General features: G+C 37.1%; 1 protein-coding gene across 14 annotated transcripts in view; it reads left to right on the forward strand.

Annotated features, from left to right (window-relative positions):
- Positions 1-23,539, forward strand: part of LOC104998788 (zinc finger BED domain-containing protein 6) — a 44,603-nt gene that overhangs the window by 479 nt on the left and 20,585 nt on the right. For 2 of the 14 annotated variants that reach the window (XM_010854141.1, XM_010854146.1), the window contains exons 2-7: positions 251-456; positions 5,660-5,713; positions 7,049-7,108; positions 13,930-14,129; positions 15,236-15,355; positions 22,594-22,717. In XM_010854141.1, coding sequence (XP_010852443.1) covers positions 14,076-14,129; positions 15,236-15,355; positions 22,594-22,717 — 298 coding nt within the window. In that variant the 5' untranslated portion in view covers positions 251-456; positions 5,660-5,713; positions 7,049-7,108; positions 13,930-14,075. Of the gene's footprint in view, positions 1-250; positions 7,109-13,929; positions 14,130-15,235; positions 15,356-22,593; positions 22,718-23,539 lie in introns of those variants that run through there. The other 12 variants (XM_010854140.1, XM_010854142.1, XM_010854144.1 and 9 more) reach the window with 8 other exon arrangements.

Consider the following 23,539-nt stretch of genomic DNA (forward strand, 5'->3'; position numbering starts at 1 on the left):
CGCCTCACTTCCCCCACCCCCACGGCGCCTGCTCCTTTCCCAACCTTCTTCCCCTCCCCCACATCCGGTGTTGGCGAAACTGGGATCCTGGAGCAGCCCCTGGAAACAGACTTGTTACCCTCCTCCAGAGGAGAACTGACACTAAATCGGTTTCTTCGGGGGCGAGAGTTTCCCTAGTTTAGCGGACCCCTGCTGCGTAAATCGGATTGAGTGCTAGGAGCTGATTTTACCTACTCTCATTCCTCTCTAGGGCCCCACTACTTGGGAGATTTTCTCAAACTCCACACACAGAAAGCCACCGACCTTATTCCGGTATCCTACACCCCTTCCGTACTTTAATTACACTTCCCACCCCCAGCCCTCAGCATCGGAATCAAGAACAACAGGGACACTTCCGTTCTCCTTGTGGGATTGATGAAACCGTAATGAAGAACACCCCCTAAACTCCCATAATCGGTGCGGATTCCTATGGGGAAGGCTCATATTGTTGACATCTTCCAGCCCTTGGTTCTGGACCTTGAGAAGGAGGCTGAACTAGTGATAGCGATGTTTTTTAGGGTAAATGTGTGTAGGTACTGGGGGAAGGGGAGGGATCAACCAAGAAGGCATGAGAATGGTTTAAAGCTAGTATTTCATTTTTTGCTGCTTATATAGAGTCAAACTTAGGAGTTACTCGTTTATAGGCTGTACAGCTTCTCCAGTCTAAACATGTCTGAAAACCAAGCATGGATTAACTCTTGATACAAAAAATAAATTGAAAAATCGCTTGTGAGTAAAATTTTAAAGTTTTACTCTCAAAGCTTTTTTTTTTTTTTGCTGCCCATATTTTTAAAAGAACTGTGTTACTGTTACTGTTTTAGAGTTGAAAGGGCTCAAATAGCATTTTGCTGTTAATGACCAGTATGTGGAGTCTGATTTAACTTTCCAGAATTGACGTTTTGAGTTATATTGCCAAATTGCAGCCCTAAGTGGTGAATGTTGAATGATGCACTATGTTTTTGTTTAAATGAAATTTACGGAAAATAATTAAGTTCATATAGAATTAGGGGAAATTGATGTTGCTATCCTGAGGCAGCATTAAAAAATACATATTTTAAAAGCTGAAGACATTTCAAGGAGGTTTAGTTTTTGTTGAAAGAGAAAGAACATGGACCTGAGATTTAAAAGACCTGGTTTCTAGCTGCTACTTATCAACTTTATTACACTGGGAAAGTGGGTCTCCGTTCTTTTTCTATAAACATGAATAAATTGGACTATTTGAATTCAGAACTCAAAAAGTTGGAAGGGATCTTAAAGCCCTCTATGAAAAAGTTTGGGAATGTTCTCCATTGCTGTCATTTTTCCTCCAAAAATAACCTGGCTTGGAAGTCATTGGTCCAAAGGGAATTTGACTCCCCATAGAAATTGGAGAAAAGGTAATGCAAGTAGAGAGGAACAGCTGTGTATATGTTTGAGGAGTAAACTCAGTAACAGATTCTGGTACGAATTTTGGAGACTTAAAAAGGATGAGTGTATGTACCTTAAGTGTACCAGTTTCCTCACTTTCTCCTGGTAGAAGATGTAGCACTTTTAGTGGTGCTGGGATTCTGGGGTGTGTTCCTGTTACTTCTAATACAGATGAAGAAGATGTGGTAGAGGGAAAGATGGTAGCAGAAGGAATGGATAAAGAGGCAGAATTGCCCACTAAAAAGAAAAGAAAGAAGGGTTTGCGAATTAAGGGGAAAAGGCGGCGAAAGAAACTGATCCTTGCGAAAAAGTTTAGTAAGGATTTGGTATCTGGGAGGCCAGTTGCAGATGCCCCTACTTTGTTAGCTTCTAGTGCCCCTGAGCAGGATGAAGAAAGTCTGTTTGAAAGCAATATAGAAAAACAGATCTATTTACCGAGTACCAGAGCCAAGACCTCCATTGTGTGGCACTTCTTTCATGTGGACCCGCAGTATACCTGGAGGGCTATTTGTAACCTCTGTGAAAAAAGTGTTAGTAGGGGTAAACCAGGCAGCCATCTCGGGACATCTACTCTTCAACGACATCTGCAGGCAAGGCATTCACCTCACTGGACAAGGGCCAACAAATTTGGAGTTACAAGTGGAGAGGAGGATTTTACTTTGGATGCACCTTTATCTCCCTCTTCTGCTGGAAGCAGTGGAAGCTTTGAATATATCCCTGCTGATCCATTAGATAATGGAATGGGTAAGAAACGTGATAAATCAGTATCTGATGCCCTGAGGGCACAAAGAGGGAGATTTCTCATTAAAAGTAACATTGTCAAGCATGCCTTAATTCCTGGAACAAGAGCCAAGACATCTGCAGTTTGGAATTTTTTCTATACTGATCCTCAGCACATCTCAAGAGCTGTGTGTAATATATGTAAACGAAGTGTGAGCCGGGGTAGGCCAGGTTCTCACCTAGGAACTTCAACACTTCAACGACACCTGCAGGCCACTCATCCCATCCATTGGGCAGTTGCCAACAAAGACAGTGGTGCAGTTGGAAATGGATTAGATGAAGCTGAAACTGAGAGAAATGATCTCTTGAGTGACAGTTTGCGTGGAGAGAGGTCTGCAGGCAGCCAAGATGTAGCAGCTGAGCACCTTAGTGACTCTGATTCAGATGAACCTCCTGTATTAGAGGTTGAAAATAGAAGATCTGAGAGTCCTACTCCTGTTGCAGAGCAAGACACTCAAATGCATGCACAAGAGCAAGAAACAGCATACTGTGAAAATTCAACCCCAAGTCAAATAAGTCAGGCAATTATTCAAATGATTGTGGAAGATATGCATCCTTACAACTATTTCTCAACCCCAGCCTTTCAGAGGTTCCTGCAGATTGTGGCCCCTGACTATAGGTTACCGTCTGAAACTTTCTTTTTCACTAAGGCTGTACCTCGGTTATATGATTCTGTCAGAGAAAAAATTTTCTTAACTTTGGAGAATGTTCAGACTCAAAAGATCCACCTGACTGTGGACATATGGACCCATGACCCATCCACTGACTATTTCATCGTGACTGTACACTGGGTCTCTTTGGAAACTACACCTTCTTTCAATAATGGCAGGATCCCCAACTTTAGAAGGTGGGCAGTTCTTTGTGTAACAGGTTTAGCCAAAAACTGTTTGATAACCAACATTTTACAAGAATTAAATGACCAGATTGGTCTGTGGCTTTCTCCTAATTTCCTCATCCCTAGCTTCATTGTTTCTGACAGTTCTTCTAATGTAGTACACGCAGTCAAAGATGGCGGTTTTACCCACGTACCATGCTTCCTGCGTTGTTTAAATATAGTCATTCAGGACTTTTTCTGTGAACACAAAAGCATTGAGAACATGTTAGTGGCTGCCAGGAAAACCTGTCATCATTTTAGTCATTCGGTCAAGGCCCGTCAGATACTGCAAGAGTTCCAAAATGATCACCAACTTCCATGGAAAAATTTAAAACAAGATGAAGCTGGCCATTGGATTTCTACCTTTTATATGTTAAAATGGCTCTTGGAGCATTGCTACTCAGTTCACCATAGTCTTGGTAGAGCCAGTGGAGTTGTGCTCACCTCCCTTCAGTGGACTCTAATGACATATGTTTGTGATATTCTTAAACCATTTGAGGAGGCCACCCAGAAAGTGAGTGTGAAGACCATAGGATTGAATCAGGTGCTACCCCTCATCCATCATCTACTCCTTTCCCTGCAGAAACTCAGAGAAGATTTTCAAGTTAGAGGTATTACTCAGGCCCTCAATCTGGTAGACAGTTTATCTCTGAAACTTGAAACTGACACCCTACTAAGTGCCATGCTCAAATCCAAGCCCTGTATCTTGGCTACTTTGTTAGATCCTTGCTTTAAAAACAGTTTGGGAGACTTTTTTCCTCAAGGTGCTGATTTGGAAACTTACAAGCAGATCCTTGCAGAAGAAGTTTGTAACTATATGGAATCTTCACCAGAGGTCTCCCATATTGCAACTTCAGAAGCTTCTGGCCCCTCAGCTATAGTAGGAGCTGATTCATTTACCTCATCTATAAGAGAAGGCACCTCCATTTCAGGATCTGTTGATTGTTCAGCTGCAGATAATGTTGCCATTGGAGGCAAAAGCTTCATGTTTCCTTCTGCTATGGCAGTGGTGGATGAATACTTCAAAGAGAAGTATTCAGAGATCTCAGGGGGTGATGACCCTTTGTTTTATTGGCAGAAGAAGGTGAACGTATGGCCAGCTTTGACCCAAGTTGCCATTCAGTATCTGAGCTGCCCCATGTGTAGTTGGCAATCTGAATGTGTCTTTACTGCAAATAGCCACTTCCATCCAAAGCAGATCATGAGCCTGGACTTTGATAATATAGAACAGCTGATGTTTCTGAAAATGAACTTGAAAAATGTTAACTATGATTATTCTGCATTGGTTCTAAGCTGGGATCCTGAGAATGAAGTTATTCAAAGCAATGAAAAAGAAATATTACCTTAATTTCTTTTTCCTTTCTCCATTTAAAATGGGCAACTTATTGCTATGTTAGTGTATCCTAATTGCTATAATTGTTATATGTAGTTATACTAATTATTCTTTATGCACTATCTGGGGAAACCTGAAAACAGAAAAAGGGCAGAAAATTCCTCAGAGGTAATACAGTATCGACAAAGTGAAGATTAACTTTAAAGATTTCATAGTAGTAATTCAGTAAGCTATCACCTGAAATTTTGTTTGTACCAATTGAGAGGGCAAAAGAGATATTTTAATTAGAAAAATATAGTGCAGCATTGAAAGGCCTTAGGCTATTTCTGGCTGGTAGATTGAACTAGTAATTGGTTTTAAATTAAAATTTCTCTCAGCTTGGGAAGGTTGATTGCTGTGAAACCAATAAAATACAGAAAAGGCAGGACTGTATAGTCCATGGGTTCGCAAAGTCAGATGGAGCTGAGCGACTTTACTTTCATACTAAACTGATATATCTCCCCTCCCCCCACCACCAGTATTTTTCTATTTCTTTAAAAACCCTGATTCATACTTATAGCTTGGCAAAAACAAAAGTTGACAAAATTGTTTTATACTTTGGAATTTCTAATTGCCTCCTCATACTGGTCAATTTTATAATTTCAACTTAAGCGTGATAGAGTTGCCCTTTATATTTAAGATTGGTTCTATATAAAATGGAAACATTAGAAAACAATTAGGAAAAAATACTTTTAGTCTTTGAATTGCCCTATTTAACTTTTATTGTAAATACAATAAAAGATTATATAGGTAGTTTTATATAATTTATGGGTAAATGACAAAAAATTTACAGAATTGGAGAAGATTAAATGGGAATAGAAATGAAAGCCCCATGAGCATACTGTGACAAAACCAGTATCCGTTTCCCAAAGAATGTTTCTCTGAGTTTAAGTGATCGTAAATGTCTTCTTAAAAATTACACTGAATGACCCATAATACTGTATTCTTAACTGTGAGATTATTTTGGCCTTAACTCTTACTTCAAAATAAGCAGTCAGTATTTTCATGTGTTAGTAATCATTGCCTCACTGGTAAAATGAAAGAATTGATCTAGTTGATCTTGTCCCTTTCCACTCTGAGAGTATGTTTTTGTGATCGAGTGGGAGGCCAGTTATGATGACTTTTACTAAAAGTTTCAGACCAAATAACTAATGTAAGATCCCAATTTTTCCTTTTTTTCATTTTAGATTTGGGGATATTCCCTGCCCAAAAATTTCCTGGAAAATTGACTAGTATTAAGTGTGAGTAAAAGGTGTCCACTTTTTTTAAAGTTTTGATTTTAGTTTTGTCTTGGATAGTATTTGGCAAGATTTAGCCTAGAAATTATGTAGTATTTATTACATGAGAATCAAATTGCTTTGTTACTGGGCTGGTTTCAAAATCTAGAACTCATTTCTATGTATCAAAATCGCTCTTCATTTTTGTTTTTTTTTGAAATTCTTAAATGGTAAATGTACCATTGTGAAATGAAATTTGAACTCCCAAAGTTTACCCTTTTACTAAATGGAGTAAATGGATAATTACAAAGTCTTTAGTTGTAGCCATCACTAGTAAAGAATTTGGAACTAGATTGCATAAGCCTTTGCAGGGCCACTATTGAATGTCATGCCAGTGACACTGGTGTTGTAAAAGAAGAAAAAAAATCTTCCCTTAGATAGAAACTTCCTGTATTTTGACAGTGCCAGTTCAGGATGGCTATAATGCTGCTCTGCCTTCTACAGCTTGCTGCACCACTCTGTAGTTACTCTGTAACTATACATTTCTATCTTTTTTGGTTAAACACTCCCTGAAGATGATAAAAGATGATGTGACAATATACATACATTCATATTATACACATTGATATATGTGTAAGGATTTCCCTTCATTTTTATTTTGTCGGCCGGGCAAAATTTAGTGTAACATTAAAATACTTCATGATACTTTGGTATAAGAAGAAATTCACTATTTTTATAATGACCCAAATTTAAAGGCTTTTGTAGTGTATTTTAAAAGGGAAAACTTACCCGGATGTTTTATTTCTACACATTTGTGTACGTGTGTGTGTGTTTATAAGCCAGTTAGTATATATGTATATGTATATTATACATAAAACACTATATTTTTACATACAAGTATGTTTTTATTATACAGATAATAAAGATGGGGGAAGGTTTCTGTTTTTTTCTTAATAGGTGAAGAAATCTTGAAGACCAGAAATTGGATCTTATTGAATTTTGGTGTTTTTGTTTTTTTTTTTTAATTTTTTCTTTCTTTTTTCTTTTTAAATTAATTGTTCGGCTATGGAAGATTGATCTTTTTTCTTTTTAATAATCCTTTGAATCTCAAGTTCATTTTTATATGAACTCTTTTTTTGTTGTTTTTTTTTTGTTTTTGAGGAGATAACTAACCCTAGCTGTCTCCAGTTTGACAAAGGTTATTTGAATGGACTTAAACTCTCAGTAGTTGAGAGATATTTTAAAAACACATCCTGTGTTTGAATTGTGGCTGAGAGGTTTCCTTGGCAATGTGAGGAGGAAAATTCTTTCTGCCTCATTATTATTAATTCATGGATTGAGTGTTGGTTCGACCTACAGGCGTAATAAATTGGAACTCAGTGAAGACACAGACATTCCTGTTGAGATCAACCAGCTAATGTAAGTGTGGAAATGGGTTTGTTTTTTTTTTTTAATCATTAAAGGGGTAAACATTTTTGTAATTTGCGGCATAATTTTCCTGAACCAGTAAGAAATCAAAAAGATAGTTGTCAACACATTATTTTTTTCTTGTAATTGTTTACAAGTTTTGGGGTTTTTTGATAGAAATATCACTACCCCTTCTTTTTTTCTTGATAATATGTACTTATAATAAAAGTAAAAACAATACAGACAAGGTGGATTCTTCCTGTAATTCTGCCTCCTCAGAGAAAACCACCATGAACAGTTCATCATGGCATAGTTCCATGTCCATACTCAGAGCTTTGCCTCACCTCTTTTTAATGACTGTGTTTGTTGCTTTATAAAAATGGATATGCAATAATTTAATATATCCTTCATTGATGGACATTTGAGTTTTTACCATTGAAAACAAAAATAGCCCCTAAAAACAGCTATATATATATATACACACACACACACACACACACATATATGTGAACTATTTCTTTGAACCAGTTCTTAAATGTGAATTTGTAGAATTGTTATAATTCTCTAAGGAGGTTATACCAATTTACTGTATTAGTGAAGTCTTTTTGATTTTTAAAAGTTCTTAACACACCCCTTTTAGTGAAGGTATTAATCCTTGGCCATGTTGCTGATCTTCTGCTGTACGAATGGTTTTCATTTTATGTAGTCACATCTATGAGTTTTGTCTTGGTTTGTAACTTTGGTATCATGTTTAGGACAGGTTTTTTTCATCCTGAGCTTACTAAAAAAAAAAAAAAACCCATGCATTTCTTCCCAGTACTTAAGTGTTTACATATTTTATATTAAAATGTAATCTAAGGATTGTAGTTACATGGCATTGCCTGTCTTCCTCCCCTTAACCATTGTCCAAAATGCTTTTTAGCTCCTCATAGTTACGAATTTAGAATCTTTCTTATATGGTCCTTTTAGTGAGTTACAGCATCTTTGTCATCCTTGCTTTTGTTCTCCTGAAACCTTTTTTGTATGATACAGAATTTATTTTTTTCAAATGGATGGCTAATTTTTTTGTTGTTGTTAATTTCAAATGCCACTTTTTCCAGAAATTGCCTGAATTCTGTTTATCTTGTACTCATTCATTTGCCAATATTACATTTAAATGTTATATTTCACACCTGTGGTAATTACAGGAAGCCCAGGGCCCTCTCATTCTTCTTAAGATTTTCTTAGTTACTCTAAGTAATTTTGCAGTCTGTCAGGTTCCAATAATAAAGTATCATTGAGATTTTGAATTGAATTGTATTCAATCTACTTAAGGTATTTAGGGGAAAAGTAAACTTCTTTAAGCCTCTACTCCATTATCTCTCCATTATCCAGGTCTTCTTGTGCCTTAGTAGTTTAATAGTTTTGGTTTTGTTTCTAATTTGATGGGGTCTTTTATATTTCTTTGTTTTCTTCCTATATATTTTAGTTTTATGGTGACTAGGACTCTTGTTATCATCTGAATGATTGTTGTTGGAACATAAGAAATTTACTGATTTTAAAAAATATGTTAGTTTTTAAAATTTATTTAATTGATTGTTAGATTGTATAGTTTGCAAGCCTGTAATCTACAGATACTAAATTTTTTGCTTCATCCTTTCTAATCTTTGTACTTTTTTCCCTTATTGCATGCATTGAACTCTGAAACGGTGTTGGATGGTAGTACAGACAGGCTTTTTTTTCCCTTGAGTGATTTACTTGTAATGTTTTACCATGTCACATATGATGATAGTTTCTGATCAATTAGTACACTTATGCTAAGAAGGTTCCTTGTAATTTACAGAGTTTTTATTGGGAATAGATGTTTGTAGCTTCTTTTAAAAAGCCATTTTAACTTTTAAAAAACTACAGTTTTAAATATTTTTTCACCATTTTTCTGTTCTTGAAATCTTAAGATACTGCAGAGTTTCCTTTTTTAACCCCTGTTTATTCTAGTAATGAATTTCCTAATGTTAAACCATTCTTAGTTCTGGAATAAACCTTCTTTGATCATGTTTTGTTACTCTTTTGATATACTATATGGTTCAGTTTATTTAGGATTTATCAGCTGTATCATAAATCAGACACCCCCAAGTAGTTGCTTTAAAACTTTTTAAAAAAATAATGAGAAAATGCCTTTTCATTGTTTTGTTCTTTTTCTATTTATTTTTTCTAATTTTTTTTTCTGAAGTTAGACCGCTTCCTTTAGTAATTTTTAAAAGAATATGTGGAGTACATATATGATACATATTTTATGAGACTTTCTAAAACCTTCTTCCCAGTCCTGAGCTTTTCTTGAAATGTAATTTGAAAAGCTCAATCTAGAGTAATAATATCACCTTTAAATTCTGGATATTTTGTCTTTTGAAATTTTAGAGATTCAAATAATGTGTCAGATGTCAAGTCTGATTTTCTTTCCTTTGTTTTCAGTCTGCTTTTTCCTAGAAGTCTGTATAATTCTGCTTTACCATTGGAATTCAAAAATTTCACCATTATATATATGGTATATGGTGAAGTAGTGATGTCTTTAAAGAACATTTCTGCCTGGCATTTGATGAATCCTTTAGTTAAAAGACTTAAGTTCATCCAGTTTAGGGAAATTTCTTTGTATTGTTATTTCATTATCATTTCTACCAGTTCCATTCCAACCTTATATAATTTTCATTGTGTAGAAATTGAATCTTCTGGAATTATTTCCATGTTATGTATCTTTCCTCCCACATTGGCATCTTTTTGCATTCTGGGGAATGTCCTGATAGTGATATCCTATAATTCAGTTTTGTCTTTTTCATCAGTGTTTATTCAGATTTTTATTTATCTTGGGTACTATTTCTTTTTTTAAAAAAAGGGAATGTGCACCATGGTTTTGGACTTTTGTCTTATGTAGTAATAATTACAGTGAATTTTTTACCTCTACATTTTTGGGGGCTATTTTCTTGCATAGCAGTTATAGCCTTCCCCCCACCCCCCAGTGAAAGTTTTAGAAGTTCAGTATGTAAAAGGGATATACGAAAGAACTGTTGTATTTAAACATTAGTAATGTGATGCATATCTATTCAGGATTCAGTCTCTCCATGCCTTGCCTTGCCTACCTCAGGGTGTTTTACAGAATCGATTTTGAAAAAATGGTGGGCAGGGGGGTGGGGAGTACAACTCATGCTATTCTACTATTTCATAAATCTCATTTTGTTTGATTAATATGTAGCAGTCTTACTGAAACCAACAACAGTTCATTTATGTTCTTTGGGATGTTGATTTCAGGGATGAAGGGGACACCAAAGCCTCCTTTCTGTTGTAAAATGTTTCCTTTCTTTTCTGACTAATACTTTTTCTTTTTGTGTGTGTCATTGTAGTAAATTCCTAGAGACTTGATCTCATTGGAGGCAATTTTTTAGTTTTTCTTTTATGTTGTGGTAGAGTTGATGTACAGTGCTCTGTTGGTTTCAGGTGTACAGCAGAGTGATTCAGTTGTGCATATACGTATATCCATTCTTTTTCAGATCCTTTTCCCATATAGGTTATTACGGAGTATTATAATATTCTGTGCTATACAGTAGGTCTTTGTTGATTATTTATTTTACATGTAGTAGTATGTATATGTTAATCTCAAACTAATTTTTCCCACCTCTAAATTTTCTTTCTTTTCTTTGGCCGTTCTGCTTACAGAATCTCAGTTCCCCAACCAGGGATTGAACTCAGGCCATGAAAGTGCCAAATCCTAATCACTGGACCCTCAGGAAATTCCCTCTCTCCCTCTGATTTTTAAAGTTACCTTTTGGTGTACCCTAGATGGTGGAATGCATTCTCTTTGTGGTCAGAGGAATGTTGGTAGTGGACTGGTGAAGTAGTATTAAAGACCCAGTCCTTGTTCTGTTCTGTAGCATATCAACAATGGTCAGGTCAGTTAGGGTAGACTTGAATTTTCTGGTACATCTGTGTTTCATCATATTAGAAAATATAGTGTTATTCTCAGCATAAAATAATAAATAGCCACCTGTAATCCTACCACCGTGACTATAACTACTGCTAACATTTGATCTATATTTTTCTAGCTTTCTTCCTGCTACCATATCCTCACCAGCACTTGGTGGTATCAGTTTTTGGATTTTCGTCAGCCATTCTAAAAGGAATTTGCAACTCCCAGTGATACTGAGTGTCTTTTCATATGCTTGTTTGTCATCTGTATATTTTCTTTGGTGAGGTGTCTCTTTAGATCTTTTGCCCATTTTTAAATTAGTTTTTCTTTAACTTATTTTTTTGGCTGTGCCGCATGGCATGGGTGATGGGATCTTAGTTTCCCACCAGGGATCAAACCTGTGCTCCCTGCATTGGAAGCGTGGAGTCTTAACCACTGGACCACTGGGGAAGTCCCTGATTTGTTTTTCTTATTGTTGCATTTTAAGGGTTCTTTGTATATTTTGAATACCAGTCCTTTATCAGTTATGTGTTTTGCAGAAATTTTCTCCCAGTCTGTAACTTGGCTTTTCATTCTCTTAATAGTGCTTTTGAGAAGTGGAAGTTTTTAATTTTAATTAACTCCAACTTATCAATGGTTTCTTTAATGGACTGTACATTTGGTGTTATGTCTAAAAAGCTATCACCACACCCAGAATCAACTGGATTTTCTCATGTTTTATTCTCTAGGAGTTTTATAATTTCACATTTGTGATCCATTTTAATTTTTGTGAAAGGTTTAAGATCCCTGTCTAGATACATTTTTTTGCATGCAGGTATCCTCTTCTTCCAGCATTGTATGTTGAAAAGACTGTCCTTTCTTCTTTGAAATTGCCTTGCTTCTTTGGCAAAGATCAGTTGACTCTATTTCTAATGTATATTAGTTTCTTAGGGCTTCCATAACAAAGTACCACATACCTGGGTGTCTTAAAGCAACAGAAGTTTATTATTCACAGTTTCGCAGGTTAGAAGTCTGAAAAGGTGTTGACAGGGTCGTGCTCTCTTTGAAACCTGTAGGGAAATGATCCTTCTTTGCTTTTTTAGCTTCCGGTGTTTGCTGGCAATCCTTGTCATTCCGTGGTTTATAGAAGCATCAGTTTTTGAACATGTAGGTTTCTAGGTGTTTTTTCGTTGTTAGAAGATGGTGATGAACTTTCTTAGGCACTATTCTTTTGCATATTTGTTGAATATTAGTTCAGTTCAGGCGCTCAGTCGTGTCTGACTCTCTGCGAGCCCATGGACTACAGCACTGCAGGCCTCCCTGTCCATCACCAGCTCCCACAGTTCACTCAAACTCATGTCCATTGAGTCAGTGATGCCATCCAACCGTCTCATCCTCAGTTGTCCCCTTCTCCCGCCTTCAGTCTTTCCCAGCATCAGGGTCTTTTCAAATGAGTCTGTTCTTCGTATCAGGTGCCAAAGTATTGGAGTTTCAGCTTCAGCATCAGTCCTTCCAATGAATTTTCAGGACTGATTTCCTTTAGCATTGACTGGTTGGATCTCCTTGCAGTCCACGGGACTCTCAAGAGTCTTCTCCAACACCACAGTTCAAAAGCATCCATTCTTTGGCACTCAGCTTTTTTTATAGTCCAACTCTCACATCCATACATGACCACTGGAAAAACCATAGCCATGACTAGATGGACCTTTGTTGGCAAGGTAATGTCTCTGCTTTTTAATATGCTGTCTAGGTTGATTATAACTTTTCTTCCAAGGAGTAAGCGTCTTTTAATTTCATGGCTGCAGTCACCATCTGCATTGATTTTGGAGCCCCCAAAAATAAAGTCTGTCACTGTTTCCGCTGTTGAATATTAATCTCAGGATAAATTCTGGAAATGGAATTGAAAGCCATAGGATATTTAAATTTTGAAGGTTTCGTGTGTGTTTAGTAACATAACTCTTCTAACCCAGGTTGCTGAGTTAAAGGCTGGTTTTACCATGGCCTGCTATTCTTGGATTAGGAATTGTTAGTGGAAAATGTGAATTTGATTCATCTTAATTTCAAGTTGTAGATCAATGTTTCTCTTTTAAGATCTTTTTGTTTTGTTTTGGCCAAAAGCTTTTGGTATGCGGAACTTCCCCAACCAGGGACCAATTCCACACTCTGGGTGGTGGAATTGCGAGTCTTAACCACTGGACCACAAGGGAAGTCCCTAGATCCATGTTTCTGAAACTTTATCCTCTGATGTAGGGGTTTGTAGAAACCCCTTCCAGATTCTGACATGTGCTCTTGTCATGTATTTTTACTTCTGTAGAAGCTTGCTTTCTTGAACCCTTTAGTGTGAGAACTATGGTATGGCAAGAACTAAGGGGAGAGGGAATGCTGGTCATTCTGCATAAGCACTATTTTAGGGATAAGCCCTGAGAACTTCTTTTGCTCCTTTTGTGTAATTGGTGTGCAGCTCTTCGGTCATCTTCATTGTATTAGCTCGCTCTACAGATTTTTCAGGGGTAGTGGTTCACCAGCTATTCCAGTGAGATAGTTTTTTCCACATACTTAGAATTATATACTTTGGAAATAACAAAAATGCTTGTGAATAATTAGATGAAAAAAGTCTAGTTTGTCAGAAATACAGATTTAGCAAATTATCTTGTGTAAAATAGTCCAAGTTAATAATCTAAACTGCAGATCATTTGTTGAGTATATAATGCTTACATAATTTATGGTGAAGCACCATAGAGAATGCAAAGAAAGAAGCATGGCTGTTTAACAAAAATTTTGCATTGTAGATGAGAATATACAACATTCACAGATTAAAATATGAATCAGAATTTTCATAAGGCTCTGTTCATTGGTCAGGGTGATTTGGAGAAGATTGTTGAAAGAATTTACCTGAAATATTTTCATTCATTGTCTTTAGGATTAACATTTAAAAGACGATTTCTGTGATTGACTTGTCTTTTGGAAGATTAAACCCGTATCAAGAGGACTTGGAGCTGGTCCTCGCCTAGAGGAAGCAGTGGCTTGTTTTCAAAAAGCCACTTCTCATCTAAGGATCTACTCAGCATGCCTAATCAAGGAGAAGACTGCTATTTTTTTTTCTATTCTACTTGTACTAAAGTAAGAATTAGCATCTCTAAATCAGTTCTTTCTATGATTTCCCTAATAAAATTGAATAAAATTTTCCCAGCATACCAAGGTGTCTTTTGTGTTTTGCTCAATGTTTATTATCTGCTGTCAATTTTTCGTAAAGGATAGCATTCCTAAGGGAATTTATTGCTCATCGTTTTTTTTCCTGTTCATTTTATGTTCTCCATACTCCAGAAGTAAAAAGATAGCATTTAGTCATCATTCGGTGTTCTTATAGCTATAATCAGTCTGTTCAGGGTGCTTTTAAGGAATTAGGAACACTTGACTGTGGCTTACTAACTTTGATCTTTATCTAGTAAATTTACTTTGTAGTAAATGAATGGGTGGATTGTATTGTATTTATAGAATTGTCGTGGACTGAATTTGACTTCTCCCTTCAGATTTCCTGCTGAATCCTAAAGCCACTTTTCTAAATATGCTTTTGCAGGTTTATTAGAGCTTTTTTCTTTGTTGGAGCTTCCTGCTTTTCAGCTTGTTTCTTCTGCAGCTCCATTTAGATTTATCTATTATTTTCTGTTATTCCTTTGTGACTAATTCTATACATGTGTTTTTTTTTCCCCCCAAGTATTTTTCTTAAATCATTTTGGTACTATATTTTAAATTGTTAGTTTTGAGCAAAGCTTTAAGTAACAAGTTGCACAACAGTAGCATTTTGTTTCAAATAGTAGCATTGTATGAAATTTATGGTGAAACATGGAATTATACTTAAATTCTAATTTAAAAATTTCTAAAAATTTCTAATTTTCCATTTAAAGCTAGTTATACAAGTCAGGATATATGAAATAGTTTTGAAGATGAACTGTAAAACATATTTTTTAAGGATACCTAATATTCCCACTTGTATTTTTGAACCCCGTCTCTCAGCTTGTGTCATTCATGTTGTCAGATCAGATAAAGGATAGGTTTTAGGAAATTAAACATTTCTTGACCTCTGATTGTTCTTACCATCCCACTTCAGTTGTTTTCTCCCTGTCTCTCTGTGTTTGTCTAGGTACCGAGAACTTTACAGTGAGCGTTTTGCCTGGGGGCTGGTTTGATCCCACAGTTCTTTTCTGTATTATTCCTTCTGTTCGCAGGGTGACAGCTGTCCATTCCGTCACTGTGAAGCTGCACTGGGAAATGAAACTGTTTGCACATTATGGCAAGAAGGGCGCTGTTTTCGACAGGTGTGCAGGTTTCGGCACATGGAGATTGATGTAAGTCTTCAGTTTGTGTTTTAGTAAGTAGTCTTGTGTCCTGATGGGACAATAAAAAATGTGGCAGTAAAAATCATCTTATGTAACATGTGGGTTAAATTCTTTTTTAATGACCTAGTGAAATTTCTGTCATTAGTGAAATGTTCACTTAATATCGAGATGCTTTATGGTATGAATTAGTATCATATTTCATAAAGGCCATTTGGTAATTTTGTCTAAAGTGAAAATCATATATGTATATTTAGGGAGTGTTTATATTTCTGTGTTTATTTTAAAACAGTCTGAACTTAGAGAAAAGTTGCAAATATAGTATGAAACTTTCCACTAAACCATAACTGTGATAAACCATCAAAATTAGAATATTAACATTTATATATTACTCTCATTGAATCCTCAGATCCCATTCAGGTTTTGCCCTTGAATTGGTAATGTTCTTTATTGCAATAGGAGTGAGTCCAGAATCATGTGCTGTATTGAGTTTCATAGTGATTTGGCCTTCTGTCTAGAACAGTTGATCAGTCTTTTCTTGCCTTTCATTGACCTTGACATTCTTGGTCGCTATAGGACAGTTATTTTGTGTAATGTTCCTCCCTTTGGGTTTATCTAATACTTCCTCATTGCTAAATTCAGATCTTATATTTTTGGCAGGAATATCACAGAGGTGATATTCTTCTCACTGCTTACCATTGAGTGGTGTACAATTTTAATTATCCCATTACTGATGTTAACTTGCATCACTTCATTAAGGTGGTAGCCACCAGATTGCTTCACTGTACATTTTTTTTTTTTTTTTTGTAATTATGTTTTGGAAAGGTACTTTGAGACCTTGTAATTATCCCATTTCATATCAAATTTTGAATGAAATTTTTTTTTCCAAGTTTTTATGTGTGGTCTCAATGATTTCCTGTTTTATTCAGTGTGTTATATGCCATTACTATCATTTTTTCCTCCTCAGATTGATGTTTGGCCAATAAGAGCCCTTAAAGCTGATTTTTGTATCTTTGTGATGTTTCCGTCCTTCTTTGAACACGTCTTCACTTTCTGGCCTAACAAGGTTGTCCAGGTCCACATGCTGTACTCGTTTGCCCCCCGCCCCCGCCCCCCTTCGGCTCATCCTCTGACAACACTAGACCCCCAATCCGGAAGACCCTGCCTTCCTCACCCTGCTTAGTCTCTGATGCCCCTTCTAGGCTGACCTCCATGAGTACACCGTCCTCAGCCTATCATGAGATTGCTTCTGCACAGAAGCCTTCCTACCCTTCTCAGGCTCCAGCACTGTGCTGGCTATCCTCCTACACAAATGCTTTGCTAACCCTGACAACTTGGGCCAATTCTACTTCATCCCGTGGATGCCTTCCTCATCTCAGTCAGCCTCTACCACTGTGCTCTGGGCCACTTGCCCTTCCTCTCCCAGCATCTGTGCCTACCTCTCTCAGCCTCACATAATGACTTTTGAATTGTTTGAGAAGGGGTGGGGAAAGAAGAAAGAGCCTAAATACGCAGTTTGTAGGTCTGGGGTTACGTAGCCACTCCATTCTGGTTTCAGCTGAGTACCTGGTGGCTCAGTGCTAAAGAATCCACCTGTCTGTGCAAAAGACGTGGGTTCGATCCCTTGGTCAGGAAGATCCCCTGGAGAAGGAAATGGCAACCCACTCCGGTATTCTTGCCCGGGAAATCCCATGGACAAAGGAGTCTGGTGGACTGCAGTCCGTAGGGTTGCAAAGAGTTGGTCATGACTTAGCAAATAAATAACATTCTATTCTGTCTTCCACATAGATTCACTAAGTACGTTCAGAAAAAGAAATGCTCTTGCAACTTTTAAAAAATCATGCTGTAACATTGCAAGCAGAGTAAACTGGCACAACTCTTAGGAACGCTGTGCCAGTCTCTAAGAACATATATTAGATTGCTGCAGATGTAATAGCTGTTTCAGACTGCAAATTTTAAATCATTATAACTAGCTCGAAACACACCTTTATTAATCAATTACAATTAATTACAATCAACACATTTTGCCAATGAGAAATAAATTGCTTCGGGATTTGATGAATTCTTGGAAAACATTTTCTGCATCCTGCTGGTTGTGGAAGCCTTCACCATGCAAAAAGTTGTCCAGATGCTTGAAGAAGTGACGGTTGGTGAGAGGTCAGGTGAATATGGTGAATGAGGCAAAACTTCATAGCCCAATTTGTTCAATTTTTTGAAGTGTTGCTTGTGCAATGGTTGGGCGTTGTTGTGGAGAAGCATTGAGCCCTTTCTGTTGATTGGTGCTGGCTGCAGATGTTGGAGTTTTTTGTGCATCATGTTGATTTGCTGAGTATACTTCTCAGATATAATGGTCTTACCGGGATTCAGAAAGCTGTGGTGGGTCAGACTGGCAGCAGACCACCAGTGTCCATGACCTTTTTTTGGTGCGAGTTTGGCTCTGGGAAGTGCTTTGGAGCTTCTCCATCCAGCCACTGAGCTGGTCATTGTCAGTTGTATAAAATCCACCTTTTGTTGCTCATCCCAATATGATCGAGAAATGGTTCATTGTTGCATAGTATGAAAGAAAACAACACTTCAGAACAGTGATATTTTTGATTTTTGGTCAGATCACGAGGCTTCCACTCTTCAAGCTTTTTCACCTTTCCAATTTGCTTCAAATGCCGAACAACCACAGAATGATCACCTTTGAGTTCTTTGGAGGATCGACTTGAATGATTACTCTCAGTTGGTCATTGTCAACTTCTGACCAGCCACTCTGATCCTCATCTTCAAGGCTTTTGTCTCCTTTGCAAAATTTCTTGGACTACACTGCACTGTATGTTTGTTGGCAGTTCCTGGGCCAAATGCATTGTTGATGGGAGTTGTCTCCACTGCTTTATGACCCATTTTGAACTTGAATAAGAAAATCCCTTGAATTTTCTTTTTGTCTAACATCGTTTCTCTAGTCTAAAATAAATATAAAATAAACAGCATGTAATAAGTCATTAGCAGAAAGACATAAAGTGAGAAATGCACATTAAAATTATGTGTAACATAATCACATTTATTTAAGAATATATTCCAGTATGAAACAGCAACTTTCAACAATGGAAAAACCGCAATTTTGCATCAACCTAATACATTTGGAATTCTCTAGAAAACTCAAGGGACTTAGCATATGGTTGATGCATGCATTCATGCATGCATGTGTGTGTGCTCAGTCGTGTCTGACCTCTTGTGACCCCATGAACTGTAGTCTGCCAGGGTCCTCTGTCCGTGGGATTTTCCAAGAAAGAATACTGGAGTGGGTTGCCATTTCCTCCTCCAGTGGATCTTCCCGACCCAGCGATTGAATATCTATCTCCCACGTTTCCTGCATTTTATGTGAATTCTGATTTATTACAGGATAGAGTAAGGATACACTGATTATAGAAGACAGCCGTAGTCTGGAGTTATTCATATGTGTGTTTCTGTTATGGTCTCTGCATGAGGGTTCACAAAGAACACACACTTCTCCCAAAGGTGAAAACGCAGCAATACATGTGCATGTTTTGCTCTGGGAAGCCCATTATATGGGGCTTCCCCAGGGGCTTAGTGGATAAAGAATCTGCCTGCAATGCAGGAGACTTAGGTTCAGTCCCTGGGTCCTTAAGGGACAGAATGGTTCCGTATTTGTTAGTTAAATACTTAGGGTAGTTTTATAGTGCATAAACTATGGCAGATGATGAGCATTCACTGTGTATCTTTGGACCAGCTGTATATCTTTGAACCATGTGTTATATATATGGCTTTTTTAAAAGCTAAAGAAATAATCATGTAGGAGAATGTTACTATGAGGGTGTGTTGCTAAGTAAAAATGTACAGAATTACATGGAAAACCTTTCTTTTAAATGTGAATCAATACATTTTACTGTTTTGTTTTTTTTTAAGAATTCTATATCAAAATAAGTGACTCACTGTGTAATGGCATAATAGGTATTAATTTTATTTTCCAAGTCATCTTTATTGTTTGTGTATTACTTTTTATTTTGAAATAAAATTCAGTAATGGTATTAAACATGTTAAATAAATGTCCTATGACTTCAGTTTAAAGATAATGCTATCATATCCAGTAATTTGAAGGTTGCTTTTAGGAAAGAAGCAAAGACAGATCCAGGAGCAGGGAAGATTGGCATCAGGTGCTACCTCAAGAAATAATTAGATAGTTGTTATTTTAAAGAGCAATGGTAGCTTTTTTTTTTTTAACATTTATTTATGCATTTATGTATTTATTTATTTGGTTGCATTTCCCTGGTGATAACAGTGGTAGCACCTGGTAGCTTCATGGGTTTCCCTGGTAACTCAGCTGGTTACAGATTCAGTCTTGAATCTGCCTGCAATGCGGGAGACCTGGGTTCGATCCCTGGGTTGGGAAGATTCCCCTGGAGAAGGGAATGGCTAATCACACCAGTATTGTGGCCTGGAGAATTCCATGGACTGTGTATAGTCCGTGGGGTCCCAAAGAGTTGGACAGGACTGAGCGACTTCATTTGGTTGCTTGGGGTCTTTGTTGCTCCTCGTGGGCTTTCTCTAACTGCAGTCAGCGGGGCTACTCTTCATCACAGTACACGGGCCTCTCGTGCGGTAGCTTCTCGTTGCAGAGCACAGGCTTTAGTACTTGCAGCACATGGACTCAGTAGTCATGGCACATGGGCTTAGTTTGCTCCACAGCACGTGGAATCTTCCCAGACTAGGGATCAGACTCATGTTCCCCGAATTAGGTGGATTCTTACCCACTGTACCACCAGGGAAGTGCAGTTGTAGCTATTATACCTAACTTTTAAGGGTAACGGGATACTAATAAATACTATAAAGTTCTTTCAAAGACTGAGTTATTTGCCATACTTTTTTAAAACATGTGGCAGTAAGTGCAGGGCATAATTCTTTTACATTGTTGTTGCTCAGTCTCTCCATCGTGTGTGACTCTGCAACCCCGTGGACTGCAGCATGTCTGGCTTCTCTGTTCTTCACTGTCTCCCAGAGTTTGCTCAAACTCATGTTCATTGAGTCATTGATGTCACCCAACCATCTCATCCTCTGTCATCCCCTTCTCTTCCTGCCCTCAATCTTTCCCAGCATCAGGATCTTTTCCAGTGAGTTGGCTCTTTGCATCAGGTGACCAAAGTATTGGAGCTTCAGCATCAGTCCCTCCAGTGAATATTCACAGTTGATTTCCTTTAGGATTTGACTGGCTGACCTCTTTGCTGTCCAAGGGACTCTAAAGAGTCTTCTCCAGCACCACAGTTCTAAAGAATCCATTCTTCAATGTTCAGCCTTCTTTATGGTCCAACTCTCATATCCATACGTGACAACTGAAAAAACAATAGCTTTGACTATACGAACCTTTGTTGGTAAAGTGATGTCTCTGCTTGTTAATACACTGTCTAGGTTTGCCATAGCTTTTCTTCCAAGGAGCAAACATCTTTTAATTTCATGGCTGCACTCACCATCTGCAGTGATTTTGGAGCTCAAGAAAGTAAAGTCTGTCACTGTTTCCATTGTTTCCCATCTATTTCCCATGAAGTGATGGGACTGGATGTCATAATCCTGTTAGTTTTTTTGAATGTTGAATTTTAAGCCAGCTTTTTCACTCTCCTCTTTCACTTTGATCAAGAGACTCTTTACTTCCTGTTCACTTTCTGATTAGAGTGGTATCATCTGCATGATTTTTCTCCCGGCAGTCTTGATTCCAGCTTGTGCTTCATCTAACCTGGCATTTCGCATGATGTACTCTGCATATAAGTTAAATAAGCAGGGTGACGTAATTTTTACCAAATTACCTTTGAGAGATGTTGAACTAGTTTACATTTCTGTTACCAGTGTGTGGGACTCATGATTCTTCCACATTCCTACCAACACAGTGTATTATCAATCTCCCAGTTACAGCAGATATTGGAATCATTGCCCTTCTTGATACCTTTAAGGTTCTTTTCGTTTCAGGCATTGTTTCTTTATTTATTTCTTCCATATTGAAAAATGGAAGTTTTTGAATAGTACTGTTGTTCGCCTTGAAATTTAAAGCTTACGCTGCTTAATTATGAGAGATCTAACATAATGCAGGTTATTAATCAGACATTAATTACTTTTCAGAAGTCCTTATCGGGACTTTTTTTTTTTGAGTTATATAGAAATGTGCACAAATCATTATCTTACATGTTGAGTTTTCATTGAGCGAGTGTACCTAATAGACCAGCACCCAGATCATGAAATAGAACATTTCCAACCCTGTCTTCCCCCTTTATCTCCTTCCTCATTGTCATTCACCACAGTCCCAAAACTAGTCACCATCTTGACCATTCTGCCATAGTAAAGTTTTGACTGTTTGGTTTTTCTGTAAATAGAATTATACAGTGTGTGCTCTTTTGTCTGGCTTCTTTCATTTTGCTCCCATAGTATTGTTTATTCCCACTCATTACTGGATAGCATTGTATTTTATGAATATACTGCAAAGTATTCCAGAATGTATATACTGGAATGTATCCATTCTAGTGTCGCTGTACATTTGGTTTGTTTCCATTTTGGAGCTCTTTTTAATAGTGTTGCTTTGAAATTCTTTATATACATCTAATATAATGTCTGTGTTAGAACTAATATGTATTTCTCTTGGACATATATCCTGTGATCCAGCAAATCATTCTATTCTTGTTTTCCTTGTTCCCTTTTATAAAAGCAAGGTAGCTTGGGAAGGAGACCTTTTTAGTGTGTTACATGAGCCTTTGAGAAGTCACGAATGGGAAGAATTTTTTTATCCAAATCTTGAACTCTCAGCTTCAGATAACAACTGCAGTTTATTGACTCTTCTATCGCTAAGTGCTTCTTGTACATTATTTCATTTATTTCTCATAAGAACCTGATTAGATAGCTACTGTACTCCCATTTTATAGCTGAGGAAAGTGAGACTAAGAGGTATTATTTGTCTGACGTTACATGGTCAGTAAGTAATGTGATAGAGAATCAAACACTATTATCTTGGACTCCATAATCTTACCTACTATATTACTCCCCTTTTCTAAATTATGGACATTTAAGAAGAGGGCAAGGAGAAAGAACAGCAAAGTTCTTCCTGCTCTTTGATTTCTCCATCATGCTAGGATATGTCACTTTCAGCAACCCCTTTTCCTCACACTCAAAATCATTTCACATGCCTCAGATTTTTTAACCTTGTGTGAACTTTGTCCAGAAAACACGACCAAGTGAATACAGGTCATACTGATGTCTTTTTCCTCTTACAGAAAAAACGCAGTGAGATTCCTTGTTATTGGGAAAATCAGCCAATGGGATGTCAGAAACTAAACTGTGCTTTCCATCACAACAGAGGACGTTATGTTGATGGCCTTTTCCTACCTCCAAGCAAAAGTGAGTTTCGTTTTTTAATTTTAAAAGGCTAGTTGCTGTATAATGAACACCTACATGCATACTTTATAGAGTACACACTTATAGAGTACATTGCCGTCTCTGTAGTCTTGTGAGAAAGCAGTTTTATTTTCACTTCAGATGAGGAAACTGAACTTTATTACGGTTAAATGACTTGTGCACAGTCATAAGCCAATAAAGTAGCGGTCATGATTAAAACTTTGTTGACAAAGCTGTGCTGCTTCACAAATGTTTCTTGGCATGACAGTTTAGGTTATTTAGCTTACGTCATTTCCCATTTTCTTACCATGCTTACAGAGATTTTTCAAAAGAAACTTGATTGTCCAGGCCAGGGATTGGCAATCCTGGTCTTTGACCTGTATTGCAAAGTAAAATTTTATTGAAATGAAGCCCTGCCCGTTTGTTTACATATTTTCTATGGCCAAATTTTGTGCTACTGCTGCAGAGTTGAGTAGTTGAAACACAGATCTACAAGGCTAAAATATTTACTGTATACTTCTATATATTAAAAAACTTGCTTATCCTGCTCTAGGGTATAATCTAAAATAAAACTCACACTCTGTCAAAAGCTAGTATTTATTTCCTTTTAAAATAATTTCCTAATGGAGTGATCAGCCATTTAAAAGCCACATCTGCTGTGTGATTAAAATCTGATGGCTGTATATTTTTATCTTCTTTAAGGGGAAAAAAGGCTCACTCCTTTCTGATTTGATTCAAAAGTATTACCCACTGTCTCTTTAAAAAGCTGTTTCTTGATCCTACAGTCTAGAATTTCAGTATTAAAATTTAATGTCTAGAATGTGT

Source organism: Bison bison, unplaced genomic scaffold, assembly GCF_000754665.1.
Source record: "Bison bison bison isolate TAMUID 2011002044 unplaced genomic scaffold, Bison_UMD1.0 scf7180017864338, whole genome shotgun sequence".
In the NCBI taxonomy this organism is placed as follows: domain Eukaryota; kingdom Metazoa; phylum Chordata; class Mammalia; order Artiodactyla; family Bovidae; genus Bison; species Bison bison.